Below are 19,075 nucleotides of genomic sequence, written 5' to 3' on the forward strand. Positions count from 1 at the left end.
AGGGAAGCAGACTAAAGCTGTTGTCTTTATACAGAAGTGGGATGAATCCAGAAGCAGGAATTGTATCTTTTGGTTCTTAGGTGAACACCATATACTTCCCAGGCTTTAGTCTAATTGTCATAGAATGGATAAATATCCCAACCTCAATGTATTGGAGATGATATAGATACCAAATACCTAGTACTGTATCCGCCTGAATTCCTCAGTAACCAAGAGATCCTATCACCATACACGAGAGTGTTAATCTTAAAAGAAGGCTGAAAGGCAGATGCTCAGCCCTGCGTTTCCACAGCACCACCCCTTTGCTGAGCACAGAATTTGTTGGCTAAACATAGCAAGGGTAGGAAAGGCTGGAAGTGAAATGCAGAGGAAGACCATCTAGCTGCCTTTAATGATTTCTAGACATCTTTGCTTCTGTTTATAACATTCCCCAGCATCTCTAAACTAGAAAGCATTTCTTAAGCCATACATTAGAGAATAATCATAAGGCTTAACTGTATTTGTGTTATTTATGGGGTGGAAATAACACATCATAAGAAGATGTATGGAAGAAGTGATTTGAGAGGAAGAAATTTATTCAGAGCTTTGAACAATCCCAGTGAACTCAACTGTTTAGAAAAGTCCAGAAATCGGCACTGAGAAAAATTATTATTAACACCATCAGTGTGTGTGCTCATCCTCTATCAAAAAGCATATAATCATTTACAAAGCTGTATGGAACGCTCCCGGCATAATACCTACAGCGCACTGTAGAATCCTTTGTATCCAGCCCGCCAAGCCTGTAATACAAAGTTCCTGCTTGCCTAAGTGTTGGAGCGTGCTCACACAAACATGCTAATTTAAAGAGAATAATGTAATTATGTTGAAGAAAGCAACAGAAAGCAAAGAAATCTTCTTCTACGGCCAATTGCTCACCTATGTAGGTTCCGCTGCTGTTACCATCATATCCGGCATCTTCTGGGTAGAATGTAAAAGCCAACAGAACAGAAGTCAGGAGACAAAGCAGAATGGTTAGGAGCCCAGCCACAGATGCCAAAAGTCCATTACTGGAAACAATCATGGAATGAACAGCATGGAGCAGCCCTGACGATGGCATTCTTAGAAAACATTTTGTTTTCAATTTAAGTTCAGGTGTTTTGAGACCTCATGCAGGGTTTTTTTTTTTTTTTGTCTTGTTTTGTTTTGTTTTTCCCCTTTCAACCTTCTTCAGAGGTTCCTTGATGCAGTTCCAAAGAAAATGATTTTTTAAATTATCTGAAATGTTTATATTTTCACAGTAAAGAAAATTACACCAGTTGACTCCCAAAGTAAATGTACTTTCATAAATCAGCTCTTTGATAATATGTAAAATAGAGCATTTACTTTGGCTGGCTGGAGTAGACAGAAAGGTGAGACTAGAATACACCCTTGCTGACAGGTACTGATCCCAAGTTGGGAAGGGAGAGAAGAATAACATTCTAGTTTCATTAAAAACATAGAACAAATAAAACATTTAAAATTAAACATTGTGTTACTGTTTGGGGGAATTAGGTGACTCCTGGTCTACACTTGTCTTAAAGCAGTGAAGTAGTTGTTGTTTGTCCCAGAACAGTCACACAAACACACCCCTGGAATAGACCAAGCAGACACCTAGGCTCTGAGAGGACCAGAGCACCTGCCTGTCACCACACAATAGCATTAACAACACTGCTTTTTCCATTTACCTTTACTTAAGGCTAGTGACAGAGATGTAAGCACACTGTGTAAACTGTGATTATATGTTAGCTAGTTCTTCTACATGAAGAAAAAAAACACTAAATCTCTTTCCAAAACAAAGTCCAACCATGATTTTTGAAACTGAAAAATGGAAGTTTGTACTTATAAAGAGCACTCTGCCACAACTACTTGATATGTCTGATTCAATCCTACACTAATATTCACTAAATAAAACTGTTAGCCACACAGGGAAATTGTATACATGTACCTTTAATTTCCTCTGAGAAGCATAAAGAGAATGAAAAAGAAGATGGTTAAACTGACGGGAGATGCAATGGAAGTAGAAAGATCCAAATCAAAACAACTCAAATAAAATCCACCTACCACATTCAACTGATTCCGTGTCTTAGAAAAGCCAAAGGAGAGAAAATACAGACATTTAAACATTGCAATAGTAAACAGTGCTGCAGCCTGCACGTACAGAATGCATACATTTTAGCAAAGACACTGGGTGGTCACAGAGCTGTAGTCAGCAACCCAATGGGAAAAAATAACTAGAAAAAAAAAAAAAGGTCAACATTTTTACTCAAAATTCCCTTGAATAAGGGAATTTCATTTCTTTTAATAGATTGGTTGGTTCATAAATCAACCTGCTCAATACGGTGAAAAAGCTTCATGAAGAGTAATCAATCAAATGAAGAAAGGATCTTAGAAACAAGCATGTTTGCCCTGGACAGGTCTAAGTGTTCTGTAATTTCAACACCATCCTGACAAGTCAATTATCACATATATTATTTCACGGAAGATATTTTAATTTTTTTTAACTTGAGACATATCACTGTATAGCCCTGGCTGGCCTGTAACACAATTATGCTCACCTCCTCCCTCCATTCCTTCCTGTCCATCTTTACCTGGTCCTCTTCCACATCTCTCATACTCTCCTTCCCTTCTTAGTTTCTTATCTTTTTGTTTTTCCCTAGCTTCCACCTGAAAAAATACATGCTGTATTCATTTTTTGTGAAGTGGTTTATCTCACTTAGCATTGTGATATGCTATTTATCCATTTCCAGCAAATGATATTTTATTCTTCTTTATGACTTAGTAAAAACCTTCATAACACAACCCATTTTCTTTTCCCATTCATTTGTTGATGGGTATCCAGACTGAATCTATAACTTGGCTGCCACAAATAGTACCATAATCAACATGGATATACAGTTATCTCTACAATAAGTATTATTCTTTCAATAATATAATAATAATAATTATTATTAGTGTGTGTGTGTGTGTGTGTGTGTGTGTGTGTGTGTGTGCGCACGCCACAGCACACAAGTGGAGCTCAGAGGACAACTCCGTGGAGTTGGACCTCTCCTACTTTTCTGTGGGTTCTGGGGATTGAACTCAGGTTGCCAGGCTTACATAGCAAGCCCCTTTACCCACTGAGTCATCTTGCTGGCATAGCCTTTCATCCTTTTAGATATCTGCCCAACAAACAGTACGGCTGGATTATATGGAAGTTCTATTTATTTAATTTTTTTTTTTTTTTTTTGAGAAGGAGTCTTGCTGTGTAGCCCTGGAACTCACTAGGCAGAGCAAGATAATCTTGAACTTGTAAGGGTCCTGCTCTCTCTGCCTCCCAAGTTTTGGGACTCCAGGCATGTGCCACATGCCCAGGCTTGTCTTAATTTTTGAAGAACCACAATGAAAAGGACTTTTAAAAAGAATACTTTATTCTTGAATTACTAATAAGATAGCAACTTAAAAGGTTGGCTAGGAGACTTTTCTCCAGTAAAGAATGGGAAATATATTGGTAACATACCCTTAGCAAAATCTCACCCTGACTGAAGGTGGAACATTCTTCACGGCCTGGCCATATAGAGTGAACAGGGGTGATGAAAACCTCCCACAGCTACAGAACAGCAGCCATAGGCAATGGATCAGGGAAGGTGAATACCGCTGGGTCAGTTCTACATGACCACCGTTATCAAATATGATAAGCAAAGATTAGTATTCAGGCTCATGTTATGAGCTACTCAAATTAGGATTTATGCATATTTCTCACTAGCTCTGACATGCTAAATGCATCTGAAAAAAATGATCGGAAAACAAAAAATAAACTGCATGATCAGTTAGCAACACCAGACATTGAGGCCATACAAAATGACTTGAGAATCACTGTGCTGTGCATGGTAAAACACACGTGTAATCCAGCACTCATTGGCTGAGGTAGGAGGATTGCTGTGAGTTTGAGGCCAGCCTGGGCAATAGAGTAAGTACCAGACCCTATCTCACCAAACAAATACATATAATAACAAAAATCCATCAATGTAAAAATCTCATGTACTGGATTGTAAAGTAGATTGCTAAATCTTGTACACGTCTTTTGACAGGAATAATAGAATAAATTGAACCTTACACCCCTGGTTAAAGACTCAACATCATGGTAATCAGATGATTAAGGCCACAGAGGTAAACAAAAACTTGGAATGCCAATAATCAACTCACAATGAACATTTTATATTACAAATAGTGTACTTATTACATATTCCAATAAGAGGTCATAAATCCATATGCTGAATGAATTCAGAAGATTGTTTCTCCATACAGTTATTGGGGAGGATGCTATGATTTTTTTTTTAAGCATAGTAAAATTAGAGACACACATCCAACAGGAAGTCTGTGCTTAATGAATCTCATGTGGAAAAGGAAAAGGATTCTGCTAGAATTGCAAGGTTTGAAAAACGAGGAAAAATATACAAGTGTTGATCTCAGAAGAAAAGCTGGGGTAAGCTATTTAACATTCCAACAATTCCACGAGGATAGGACTACTAGCCCCAATATACAGACGGAAACACACCCATGTAGTGAAATACAAAGGCTGTGGACCCAGAAGCCTGGCCACATGTGTTTAAGCACAAATGCCAAACCTTCATATCAGAACCATTTTGCAATTATTCAAGATGAGCTAGAAAATCAACCAGTGGAGGATGATTCCCTGTTTCCTCCATGTCACCTGTACATTGCCATCACCACCAACACTTCCTCTTGCCCTTTTCCTGTAGCTTCAACAGCCCTGTGTACTTCCCAGGAGGGCCTGGAAAGGTTAGCTCCTGTTCCCATGTTATCAGGATTCTATGGCTTACTGGCCTCAAGCACTGGAGAACAGGACACGGAGGCTATAAAACCACACAGGAATGGCTACCAAGGAAACCAGAGGATGGAGTGGGAATGCTGGAGGAGAAGATGCCATGAGCTGTGCACGGCAGAGCTGCAGTCAGCTTCTATTCTGTTAGCAAGGGGGCACCTGCTTTCCTAAGTCCCCTTAGCCCTCAGACTGTATAGTGTGACTAAACCATGACCACAGATCAGACCCCTAACCGTGAGCAGACTCTTCCTAACATGGCACCGGGTCTCCAGGAGGAACTGCATGGCTTGGAACCCTTCAAACTAGAAGAATCTTCCCCAAGACTGTTTCAGAAGTGACACCATCAGCTATTCAGAGAACTTACTGAGTCGGAATCATGTGAACAACTGGATGTAAAATTGACAGCCTAGTTCATCAGCACTTCTTCTCACAAAGCCCTGACCTGTGGAATCTTCCCAACAGTATCACTGAAGATCAGGATGTTATAGCTAGGACCCAGGTTGCCAAAGGTCCATAGTGCCAAGCTATGGGAGGAAATGAAAGCTTTATAAGGGGACCTAGTAGGAGGGGCTTCTGACCCCCAGAAATATGCTATGAAGGGTACAAAAGAACCCCTTTCCTCTTCATCTCTTAAACACCCAAGCTATGACATAAACATTTTGGCTTCACATGTAACCCCTAGCCATGACTGGCTCCTGGCCACAGGCCAAAAACAAGGAGGTCACATGATTATGGACTGGACCCTATAAATCTGTGAGTCAAAATAAACTGTCCTCCTTATAAAGCTGATCAGCCCAGGTATTTGTTAAGGTATTAGAAAGCTCACATAAAGGGAAAACACTCACAGGGTCTTTAAATTAATATTTTGCCGGGCAGTGGTGGCGCACGCCTTTAATCCCAGCACTCGGGAGGCAGAGCCAGGCGGATCTCTGTGAGTTCGAGGCCAGCCTGGGCTACCAAGTGAGTTCCAGGAGAGGCGCAAAGCTACACAGAGAAACCCTGTCTCGAAAAACCAAAAGAAAAAAAATTAATATTTTAAATTATGTGCCTGTGTATGGGTATGTAAATGGAGGGGTGTGAGGAGGTCATGGGTGTCAGATCTTCCTGAAGCTAGAGATATAGGCAATTTGTGAACTTCCTGACAAAGGTGTGGAAACTAAACTTGGAGTCTCTGAAAGTGCAATACACACTCAACTGCTGACTAATCTCTCTAGCCCCTGACACGAAACTCTCTGTGTTTCTGTTCACTCTAAATGCTACCAACATTAAGAAAATGCTTGACAAAGTTTTAGACATACAAAAATTTTTAACAGCATAAACGATCTGTTTCTAAATTGATATAACATGTGCAAACACTAAATACACTGGAGACGGCATTAGGAAGGCGTGTACTCAACTAGAAATACTTTACAGTGACAGCATGCAGAATCTGAAATGCAGGCAGCACGTACAGAAAATGACATTGTTTTACTCAGTGTTGAAACTATTTCACTGGATATTATGTTTGTCGATCCATAATGAGCAAGTCCTACCTGCTTCACATGAATGCTCTTTGTCTGAATTTAAGCCTTTCCTTTTGTGTCTATAAACCCCAAATCATAACTGGTTAAAGTGAAGTGTTCTGTGATTTTATGTTTTAAAATATCAAAAAATTTGCACGTTTCTTTATCTAATGCCAAGAATTCCACAGAGCTATTTTTAAGGAATTTAAATTAATATTATTCAGTTTGCTGTATGAAAAATGTTGAGGTATTTACACTTTGATAACTGAAAAGGAAAATTAAATACTAAAAATAGAAATCATACTTTGATATTCTGCTGTGAAATAATCTATGTGAAAAAGAGGTTTCCCTACCCATCCTTTCTGAAGGCCATAAATACTGAATTTAAATATAGACTATATCTGGATACAATTAGGAAGATGTCTGTATTTCAACAGAAAAGGGATAGTATTTCAAATAAAGAAATGTATATGTCTTTCTTACAAGCTAATTGAGGTACTAGGATATAGCTCACGATAGAACACTTGCTAGCACACACAAGGTCCTGGGTTCCACCCATGGCATGGAGTGTGCATATGAGTAAATGGAGTAAGTCTAATATTCTTATACATGCAAATGAAGCACAAAATAAATTATGGCAACATAAGAATTACAAGTTGCCAAGTCTTCACCATCAACCACTCCCATGTGCTCCTGGAGACACTACTCCAGACCCAGGACTTAAGCAGCTGCCTCTTTGATATACTAACCCAAAGCTGGTCATTATCAAAGGAGGCCTATCAGACACCTACCTCTGTCCTCTGTCCGTGTCACCAGTACAGAGTCACTATGTGAAAACAGTGGGAAATGTTTTCTATTATAGTTTTGTTTTTTGCTGTATAATTTTTCAAAATGGGGGGGCGGCAAAGAGAGAAGAGGGGATTGATCTCCTTGTCAAGCTCCCAGGTTTAAGAATAGGTGCACACCTTTAATCCCAGCACTTGGGAGGCAGAGCCAGGCGGATCTCTGTGAGTTTGAGGCCAGCCTGGGCTACAGAGTGAGTTCCAGGACAGGCGCAAAGCTACACTGAGAAACCCTGCCTCGAAAAGCAAAAAACAAAAACAAACAAATAAACAAAAAGAATACTTTCATTGCAAGAGTTCTGTCTTAGTTTTCAGGAATGGTTTAGAGGCAAACACTCCTGTTTGAGACACCTGCTTTCTGGATAAATATTGAGATTTCTTGGTCCTTAAGGAGAGCTATGGATCCACCATCAAGGATGAATGCCACCCACACATACACTCAGAGTTTTGCACAAAAAAAAAAAAAACCCCACTAGTTTCAAAGTCTGGAGTGCTCATTAGTGTCTCCTTGGTTTCATTTTCATTGGAGCTAAGAACAAGTACTCTAGCACAAAGACAAACACAAAGGTAACGTAACTAGAATTTGTCTTTCTTTGTGTTCTATGTTGATATTCTAGAATTATCTTCTATGAACTCTTTTTTCCAGTTGTGATGATACACTTAGGAATCAAATACGGAGTAAAATTACACAGACACAAGCATTCACATCATGATAAGGGGTAATCGAGTCATTTAATGAGTTATCACATGGCGAAATTTAGTACTTCCAAGTCAGTGCATGCGGTAACTCCCTGAGTCTGAAATACACTTAAATTTTAGTTCAAAACATTTTAGAAACTGTGGATATAGCTCAGTCAGTAGAGTGTTCTATAATACAAAAAACACCCTGAGTTCCATCCCAGCAATTCATAAACTATTCTGTAATCCCAGCACTCAGGAAGTAGACACAGGATGATCAGGAGTTCAAGGTTATTCTTGGGTGCACAGAGAGTTCAAAGCCAGTCTGAGCTATATAAAACCCTATCTCAAAAATTCATTATTGTATGTTTTTTCCATCAAATTACAAATCACTACTTCCAAGATTCCTTTTTTAAAAAAAGATCTATTATTGTATGTGTGCATGTCTGTGTACATGTATGTGGGTGCCCAAGGAGATCAGAAGAAGGTGTTGGATCCCCTGATGCTAGAGTAAGAGGCAGTTGTAAGCTACATGCTGAGGGTGCTCAGAACCAAATCTGGTCCTCTTCAAGAGCAGAGCATGCTCATAACCACTGCTCCATCTCTCCAGCCCCGTCAATGACTTTCTTTCAAGCACTGAACATCATTTCTATCAACTTTCTATTTTTTCTTCCCAGAACTGTCCTGTAATGCGGGGAAGGTTGTGACAATGAGGGTTTCTCATCCTAAAACTGTACTCAGTGTTCGAGTCAGGCAGTCCTTACAAAATGCTACACAGACAGAAACAGAATAATACATAGGTTAATGTGCTTTTAAATGTTACTGTAACATCCAGAGCTAGCACAACCGTTTCTATAGACAATGGCCACAGGAATTTCAAACAGAACTTCAATCTCTGAGAGTAAAAGATACTGGCTTTCAAGTTTCACAGAAACCAACTCTGTCTGAGCAATCCTATTTTTAAATATGTGCTGGTGGTTTATTTGGATAATCTTGGGCAGGTTTACTTGAACTATGAATAAGCAGGTAACCTCTCTTAGTGAATGAAAATCAAGGTATAAAAGGAGGAAAATGTGAGGCACTGGCCTTAATTTCAGCACTGAGGAAGTCGAGACAGAAAGCCCATGAGGTCGACGCTGCACTGGGACACACTTCGAGACCTTGTCTCAAATATCCAAGAACTAAGAATCCAAGAAGGAGAGGAGAGGAGAAGGGAGAGAGCTAAAGAGCGGGAAGAGCCAGTCCACTCACTTCTGCCTCTTCTCTCGTTTTGCAGTGCTGGGACAGGAGGCCCGGGCCGTGCTGGGCAAGCACTCTACCACAATTATGCTCCCTGAGTATTTGAATGGAACTCAAGAGGTAAAACAAAATCAACCAAACACACAAACAAATCAAGATGATAATTTGGTAAAGATACCTCTTGGAATAAATACTTACCAGATCCAAATAAATATTAACATAAAAATGAAACGATGCCAAACAATGGACAAAAGCCTCCATTACAATTCATGTTTACACCAACACTCTCCCTTCACACCCATACACGCTCAAATCCACACACATCTATACCAAGTTGAGAGAGCAATTAAAAAGCTATCCCTTCTCGATAGATCTTTAAAGAAATGTACAGTTAGCTTATTTTCAAAATAAGTGAAAATTCCCAATTACTTCAAATGATATGTCTCCAAGCTGTCTATATAGTTGAAAGCAGAGTACATTTTCAAATTTGAGTGTAGTCTCATTTCCTTCACTGTTTAGTGGCATATCTCACCTAACAAGCACCAAAATATATTCTGAGTGTGCAAACTCTCATCCAATATCTAGGCTCAGTTCCTTGAAGCTGGATGAGCTAACAATGGAAAGTTACCACACTTAGAAGCAATGCACCGTTAAGCCTTAGACCTTCTGACATTTCAGAACTACACATGCATTACAAGAGTACCTTCCTCCCACCCAGGCTGAACACAGCAAAAGCAAGCAGGCTTTTGATTCAGCAGTGCATGCCCATACTGGCTTGCTGTGAGATTTACACTTGGCTGTAGCTTGGCTTTCTTACTGCATGATTACTGAGCTGTATGTGTCTGCAAACTAAAGGAAATAACAGGAGATGTGAAAAATGCAACAACACTAAAAACAGATGTTGGTATAAAGTTTCAGGGCCATTTACTTGTTCATTTCACCTTTTAACATGTAATCTCTATTTTTTTTAAGAGGGGGAGTGCATTTTTGTTTTGTTTTGTTTTTTCTCTTAAAATGCCCAGACACATGGAACATTTAGAGAGATGAAGTGTATAAGACAGAGACCTGAGAGGGTGAAAAACAGGAAATAAAGAAAGGGCGAAAGAAGGACAAACTGAAAAAAAAAAAAAGGAAATGTCCCCAAGCCCTCTCTTTTTCAGGACTTATATGAAGTCCTCCTTCCTCTCATTTTCCTTCCTTTTGGTGTGGCAACTCTTTGCCATGAGGTCAAGTTCCCAATTGTGATTTGTAGATAAGGAATTAGGAGGCATGACTGCTCTTAGGCACAAATGCTTTTGTGCCCAGGAAAACAATAGTTTTATTTTGTTTGTCCCCAATTTTTAATGAGAAATACTTACCCCAAACCTTCTGGCTTGGGGAAAAAACGAAGAAAGAAAGAAACAAAAGCCATAGTTGCACTGTAGGCTCTATTTAGTCAGTCTCTAAGGGTCAGCATTACTGATGACTGTCTCCAACAGTGAGTCGCACATCACAACGAACAACTACCATATTTTTTTTTCTTGCAAAGATTCACATTACTATCCCTACTGTGAATTACTTCTTTGTTGGGTTTCTGAGAAATGATGGCCCAAGAGCTACTGCAGGCTAATATGACCCCCTCCCTCCCAGAGGACTTCCCCAGAGCACCTCCCTGGAGCACCTGCTCTAACAGTAAAAAACCAACAGCAGGATCAGGTTTCCGTGCATTCATATGAACAAACTTACATGATTTCCTGTTGGAAAGTTTCAGAGGCTGGACTACTATTTCTGGTCGTCTCAGAGCCAGTCTCCTGGGGGAAGAAAAGGTCAACGTGCCTATCAACTTTCAGCACAGGTTCAAGGTTAACATAGCACCAAAATATAAAACCCATAAGGAAGATCTTGAAGGAACACAAGATGATCTGTAAATGAACTAAATCTGATATTTTTCAAATTTTAAAGTTACCCCCTTTCCTGAAATGACCACATGCTTTCCCTGTAGCACACACTCAGATATTAATGTGCTAGTGTCTGCTTGTCTCACAACGATGACCCAAGAGGACCTGGTGCTGTCATATTACTTTTGGTCATTTGTCATAGAGTTAGACAAAACAGATCTTCGAATCCAAACCCAAGGGATAATAGATTCGCAGGCCGGGTCTGAAGCTCATTTTATCATAACAGTTCTAGGATGATGTTCCACAGGGAATGGAAAGGCATCTGCAGAAAGGTCATTCTGCTGTGTCAGTGGCTCACCGTTCCTGGAAGGGCTTGGAGGGAATCAGGCCAGCCCTGGGGTTGGCGTCACCCTCATGCTTTGCCTGCCACCATGTCACATCATCCTGGCTCATAATCTGAAGAATGTCTCCCTTCCGGAAAGATAGCCCCGCCTCCTTACACGGGATCGCCTTGTCCTCCTTCGGATTGTAGTCAAAAAGGGCTTTGATAAACACCTGGAAGAATACATAGGAGAGGTCAATGTGAAGCTGTCTGTATTCGTGCAACTTTTCAAAGCAGGTATGTATTAGTTAAAAGAAATAACGTTAAGTCCCCCATGGCAAAGAGTATTTTAAAGACTGACCTTGCCTTCCTTGGAAGCCGTCTCCTCTTTGGCGCTGGGTATTATCTTAAATGTAATTGCTCCCTGGGACTGACTCTGGTATCAGGGATCAAAGAGAGGGTCATTAGAGAGTTGGAGGCAGGAGGAGAATAAAACAGACAGGTAGAAAGCTAAACACAGTTAGGAATGTACAGCATTCTACTCAGAAGAAAGCAGACAAGTATGTTTGTAGAAATTCCAGAAACACGAGAAAGCTCTGAAGTATGTCCAGTCACTTAAAGACCATTTTTACACTTTTATGTCCTGTGCACTTAAGGTATCAATACATCCACAGCCTTCCATGTTAAGTTACTTCAAAACAGAAACATATGAACCAGGCTTGGAATGAGCACAAGGGTCAGTGCCTAGAGCAGACAACACAGATGAAATCCCGGCATTTAAGTGTTGGTATCCTTATTTGGTGAAGTAAAGAGCTGACACCAGAGGCTGTCATTTCTGTGGTTATGAATACGGGAGGCATTTGGCAGCAATACACATTAGAAAAAGTAACTCAGCACAGCCAGGTCAGTTTTATTCTGGTCGTGGGATAAACATCACAAACAAGTCCACTGAAAGATTTAAAGACAGATGGAATGTCTACTCAAATTTAACTAAAGCCATAACTCCATGACCCGCAGGTACTTGCTGATTACCTAAGACCACAACAGACCTTCTTGTTAATGGACATGTATGATGACATCCGTTTAGGGGTACTTGGGGAACTTTCTAGTGCTGTAGGTTTGCATGTTCATATATAAAGGGGAAGTCTCCATTTTACCCCTACACCTGAACTTAAGACTTAACAACTCCCATGCCTAAGACAATTTCACTCAAGTTTTACCTCTAATGAGAGGGGGGCAGAGGCAAGAGCCTCACCAACAGCAGTTCAGAGGCCATCTGTCCACACTGACCTGAAACCCTGCATATATTATAACCTCACAATACATCAGCAGATCGCTGCTTCTCCTTACATTCATGTAAATGAAAATCTTGAAGCTACATGGACAAATGTATTTCTAAGTATGTGCGCAGCACTCTGAATCTGGAGGGCTAACTCTAAATCAGACTGAGAAACCTGAAGCACAGTGATTTGGTTTTCACTGAAATTTACAATAACGTGACGGCTTACCAAGATCTGTATTATTTCCTCAGGCCTCTTGTCTTCCACTGGAATCCCATTCACTTCCCTCAGCTCGTCACCCATGTGAATAAGACCTGCCAAACATAAAACCCAGTAAATCAGCCACGTCACAAAATGACACTGTGATCTGTGACTGCTCCCAACAGTCAAGTGTCAGTCGTTCTCAAATCGATGAAGTATCAGAAAAGAGACCTTCTTCCACAGCTTACATGCTTCAATTCTACAGTTCTCCGACAATGAGTATAGCAAATCAGATAACAGTATCTTGGTCTCTATCTAGACGTGCACATGATTGGTACCTTAGAAAATAATTCACTTTTATTATTTTTATTTGGTGGGAGTGTGTACACACCATGTGTGTCATATGTGAAAGTATGTATAAAGGTTGGTGGTCAAATCTGGCATCATTCCTCAAGTGTGAACTTTCTTGTTGTCGAGAATGGGTCTCCTACTGGCTTGTAGTGCACCAAGATCTGATTACCCTGGTTGCCTGTGGACTCCACCTCCCCAGAATCGGATGATAAGCACATACCACCATGTTTGGCTTTTCATGTAGATGCTGTGGATTCAACTTGGTCCTCACACTTGTGCAGCACTTTTCCAACTGAGCTATTCCCCCAGCAGCTAAAATAATTTGTAAATTTATCTTTAAAATTGCATGCTCTCAGTAGCATGTATTTTCCACATCAGAAACAATAAAATGGGTCATAACATAACTTTGCAGGCTGGGCAGTATCTCTGTGGTCTGACACTTGACTAGCACAGCCAAAGATATAGGTCTGACACTCGGTACTGTGGGGGGAAATCAGGGGTCTTCGGAAGCCTGTGTAAGCTAAGACCACAGAGGGAGATTCAGCTGTCATTTCTTTGTATGGTGTCCACATTTCGACACAGTGAAAATGGTCGTGTTCCTGGTTCTGCTGTGTTGCATCAAACACTGTGAGCACTGAGTTACTCACTGGAACTGTCACTCACAGAACACAACACAATTGGTCCTTATTCAGTGAACAAGGGATTCTCACCACTTCTGTCTGCAGCCCCTCCCCGCATGATCCGGGCCACGATGATCGCCCCCGTCTGCTCATCCTTCTTAATCGTAGCACCCTTTCAAGGCAAAACAGGGGAGAGAGGAAAAAAAGCATTTGTGGGCAGATTTTCCAACTGTGCGGTAAGACAGAGATGTAAAATAACTTATCTGGAAAACACAGAAACTACTACAAAGAGAAAGGAACAAGGCAGGAGGAACAGGCATGTCGACTGTCCTTCAGACGTTCCTTACAATGAACCAAAATTCAGGCTACACAGCACCTGAGCATTTCAGTGCAATTTAAAGACTGGTGAAATCTTCTATCTTCCAATTCATGCAAAACAACTTTTTTCTATAAACAATCTACCTTGTATTGCTTTACTTTTGGAATACTTTCTCATTTCATTGTATCTGTACAATATCCCATGATGGAGGCTAGAGAGATGGTTTAGGGGTTAAGAGCACGGGCTACTATTCCAGAGGACCCAGGCTCAAATCCCAGCACCCACATGGCAGTTCACAACCAGCAGTACCTCCAGTCCCAGGGGATCAATGTGCCAAGTGCAGATGTGGTGCACATACATACATACATATATACACACATACACACATACACACATACATACATACATACATACACACATACACACATATATACACACATACACACATACATATATACACACATACACACATACATACATATATACACACATACACACATACATATATACACACATACACACAGGCAAAATATCCCTTTGGGTAACCTAGGATGTTTTTCTACCTGAGATCATAGCAGAATCATGGCAAGTCAACCCAGGGTTCTAAGGATTAGGACCTGACTTCCTTGGTTGTAAATGGGGCAATATTCCCCCAGTCCCAGGTCCCTTGATGTGGTCCAACACCACAGAAATTCCAGTGCCAAAACAAACAGTTCTATTTATATTGTGAAATGTTAGGTTCCAGGTTAATTTCTCTTCATTATTTAAGAATAAATCAGCTTTCCAGAACAGCCTAAAGCACTATTTTTCAACTGCATCATTTAATTTCCAACCAGGCATACCTGGCTTCACGCTAAACTTTCGCTTACAGATGTTAGTAGGCTATACTTTCAAGGCTATTCCTATTAAAAAGCAATAGGATGCTGTTATTTTACTTGGAGTTTTGTTAGTTGCTCTAAGCCATATTCTCTGGATGTAAATGTCCCATTTGTTTTAAGGTGTCAGGACCCAGAAGCAATGTATCTCAAAGACAAGTGTGAGTTCTGGAAGCCCATGTCCTTCAGCGCCCCATGAGACCTCTTTGAAGCTGAAGGCAGATGTAGACCAGTCTCACCAGGGGCTCTCTGTTCTTGACCAGGCGTATTATTTTCACAGAGTCTTCCTCGTCATCGATATCTTCAGGCATAGGAGGCAATACAGGATCATAACTCTTTTGAGCCACAGTATCATGTACTGACAGCAAAGCCTGTAAAACCAATGGTTTATGAAGAATTCATCAGACAGGAAACCCTAAATTCATCGATGTACAAATAAAGCCAAATGTTGTGGGATAAACTTTTTGTACACTGTGAAGGTGTGTCTTTGCCAAGGCACCTTCTGATTGGTTTAATAAAGAGCTGACTGGCCAATAGCAGGGCAGAAGAGGATAAGTGGGATTTCCAGAGAGAAAGAGGAACTCAAGGTTAGAATCTAGGCATGCAGGAGCAGGAGAAGCCAGTGATACACTGAGTAAGTCAAATGTACAGAATGGAGGACAGGTGAAAATCCACATAGCAGAATGTAGATTAATAGAAATAGGCAGAACATAGATTAAGAGAAACAGGCAGAACATAGATTAATAGACACCCCCAAGTAATGACACAGAGACTTATTAATCATGAAAGCTTGGCCTTAGCTTACTTAGGCTTATTCTCAACTAGCTCTTATAACTTAAATTAACCTGTTTCTATTAATCTATGTTCTGCCATGTGGCTTTTCACCTCTCCTCCATTCTGTACATCCAACTTGCTCCGTGTCTTGCTGGCTTCTCCTACATGCCTAGATTCTAACCCTGAGGTCAACTCTCTCCCTGGAAATCCTGCCTATCTTTTCCTGCCCTGCTTTTGGCCATTCAGCTCTTTATTAAACCAATCAGAAGGCACCTTGGCAAAGACACATCTTCACAGTGTACAAAAAGATCATCCCACAACAGCCAAAATAGCATGACCCTGTTGGCACACTAATGGAAAGGAAACCATTGAAGCAGAGCTTCTTCAGCTCAGGCAGTGGGGGCGGCGCAAGTCCTACGGGATTACAGAAAGCGGACGTACTCAACTGCAGCTACACCTCCACGTCCAGTACCACTGATGACAATCTGCATTAAATTTTTTCTAACCTCTATGTTCTCTAGTAATCCCAATATTGGTAGCCATTGGGGCAAAGGTCAGGAGTATTCCTTTTGGAGGAAAAAAAATGAGGATACTGACACACTGCCAATGAGTCAATAGAAGCTTGAGATACTCTACATTTTTCTTTAATTTTAAAAACATATATGTACATACATATATATGACTATGTCATATACATATATGTATGCATGTTTGTGTATATGTGTGTGAGTGCACATGGGCCATGGGTGCTCTAGTATTTATGTGGAGGCCTGAGGTTAATATGAGGTGTCATCCTTCATCCCTCCACCATATGTGTGGAGGCCGAGCTTCTCACTGAACCCAGAGATCAATGTTTTAGCTAGTCTTGGCTAGCCAGCTTCCTGGGGATCTCTTCTCTACCTCCCTTGTGTGGGATTATACATGGCTGCCACACCTTTTACAACACTTTTGATCCAAACCCTGCTCCTCACATATAATAAGTGATTTACCCACTGAGCCATATGTTTTTAAAATATTTTTTTTCTGTGCTGGGGATGTGACTCAGTGCTTGCTTAGATGAAGTCCTGGGGTGACTCCCAAACATTGTATAAACCACATGTGGTGGCACATGTCTATAATCCCAGTAGCTAGGAGGTGGGGGCAGGAAAATCAGACATTCAAGGTCATCTTTCCATACATAATGAGTTTATACATAATATCCTCTCTCTCCCTCATATGCATATACATATATATGAGTGTATTTTCTCATATATACATTTATTCAATTATCCATATATATCAGAAATATATTTTTTCTCATATATATAAATCTTCTTATCAGCAGAGAATTGGTCAATTCTATTATTCATTAGTTTCTGACAATTTTTAGTGTAACAGGTATATATAAAAGAATAAAAGTATTTCATAATGTTTTCTCATATAGATCAAAGAGGAGAGAAAATGCTGGAACTCTGCATTTCCTATTTCAGATTAATGCATTTGAGATATCTCACTCACTTAGGCACTCCCTATTCCTGACTCTAGCTAGAGGCCTAGAGATCATGCTCTCCTCTCCCTCCAGTCCCAACATCCAACATGTAGCTTACTAAATACACTTCCCAAATATATTGAAAACATCCATCCATCTTTATAATCCAACTCAAAGATCAGCAAACTACTCCACCTACATCTGAACTTTGATGGGAACTGTCATACTAGTGAGTTCCTGTATTGTTTATGGCTTCTGTCATGCTACAACACCAAGGTAGAGAGCTGGGACAGACACTTCCAGATCGCTGTTGCCATGCCTACAAAAGACACTGCCATAGCTTCTGTGTGGTCCAGCTGCACTCACTGTCGCCCTACTTTCAAATTTACAGTTCACGTTGTAGCCAGAGGCACTGCTGGCTGATGAGAACTCGTCTATCGCTGCCTTACACTCCAAGATGAATCCATTCCAGCATCTTCTCAAAGTCTTTCCAACATCTATCACATCCTTCTTTGTGCATCGTAAATAATTCCTTTACAAAGAGGCCTGGCCAAAACATTCATTACAGAAGGATGCTCCTTAATTTATTTATTTATTTTAAAAAATATGTTTATTTTTATCATTTTCTTTTTATCTTCGTATTTGTATGTCTGATGAGTGTCTGTGCACACATATGCACCCCAGCACATGTGTGGACTGGAGGCAGTCATTGCCTCCCACCTTGCTTGAGACAGCAATCTTGCTGGCCCACCAGCCTCTGGAGATGCTCCTGTTCACACCTCCCGCCTCCACTGGAGAGCACTGAGATTGCAACACACTACCAGGTCTGCTTTCCCTGAGTTCTAGGGGTACAAGCATCTTACCCATTGGGCCATATCCCCAGCCACATTCCTTGTTTTGGGAAAATCGCAGCATTGCATTTGCCTTCACACACATTTGGAATAGATAATTGCACATGTATTATACTTAATATTTTATATCATTCCATTGTTTATGTCAGCTATCAAGGAATCAGAAGCCCTGGGATGGCAAAATGGTGTCAATTTTCAAATTAAACAACTTTAATAGCTAACATATGCAACCAGCTGTCCCTCTGCATCTCAGAGGATTGGTTCCAAGAGCCACACTAACGTCAAACTCCTCAGGTGCTCACTCCCTACCTAAAACGGTATGAGATGCACATAATCTCCCTCACATACTTAAATCATCTGCAGATTACTTTCACTCGATGCTATAAAAAGGCTGCTGTACTTGGTAAACAGTGACAAGAAAAGAATTTCTGTATATGTACAATACACATTCAACATTTTTCAAATATATTCAACCGAGGTTTGGTTGAATGTGTCTCTAAGACCCTGACCTAAATAACCTCTTTTTTTCAAAAATAAATACCCAGCTTCAAATACTCCACGTAGCAACAGGAAAGAGATGAACACATCCTGCATAGCCTGTAACAAACTCTAAAGTTCGCACAGGGTGAGAACAGCTTGTTTTTTAGAGTAGGGGAAATCCTCATGACTGGGGAGGGCTGCCTGGCAGATATTACCTCAGTATTGTAAAGATAAACCCATTAAAAGCTGTGACATGCTGACTGAACAAAACGTAAAAGTAAACCTCTGAGAGCCAAAACTCTTCTAAGTAACTTAATTGTATGACAGAAAAATGATCATAGATATTGCCTATGAGCAAGGGGCATCAGGATCATGATGGGGAAACCTACAGAGACAACCAAACCAAACTAGTGGGAACTCATGAAATTTAGACCAACACCAGTGGAGCCTCCATGGGACTGGACTAGGCCCTCTGCATAAGTGAGACAGTTGTGTAGGTTGATCTGCTTATGGGGCCTCCTGGCAGTAGGATCAGGATACATCTCTGGTGCATGAG

The 19,075-nt window shown here is 40.6% G+C and overlaps 1 protein-coding gene across 1 annotated transcript in view; it reads right to left on the bottom strand.

Annotated features, from left to right (window-relative positions):
* Mpp7 (MAGUK p55 scaffold protein 7) overlaps positions 1-19,075 on the bottom strand; it is a 145,438-nt gene that overhangs the window by 41,800 nt on the left and 84,563 nt on the right. The window contains exons 5-10 of the mRNA XM_059263755.1: positions 15,186-15,317; positions 13,843-13,924; positions 12,809-12,894; positions 11,662-11,736; positions 11,337-11,533; positions 10,827-10,891 (exon numbers count right to left, since the gene is read on the bottom strand). Coding sequence (XP_059119738.1) covers positions 10,827-10,891; positions 11,337-11,533; positions 11,662-11,736; positions 12,809-12,894; positions 13,843-13,924; positions 15,186-15,317 — 637 coding nt within the window. The remainder of the gene's footprint in view (positions 1-10,826; positions 10,892-11,336; positions 11,534-11,661; positions 11,737-12,808; positions 12,895-13,842; positions 13,925-15,185; positions 15,318-19,075) is intronic.

Source organism: Peromyscus eremicus, chromosome 5, assembly GCF_949786415.1.
Source record: "Peromyscus eremicus chromosome 5, PerEre_H2_v1, whole genome shotgun sequence".
NCBI classification, from domain to species: domain Eukaryota; kingdom Metazoa; phylum Chordata; class Mammalia; order Rodentia; family Cricetidae; genus Peromyscus; species Peromyscus eremicus.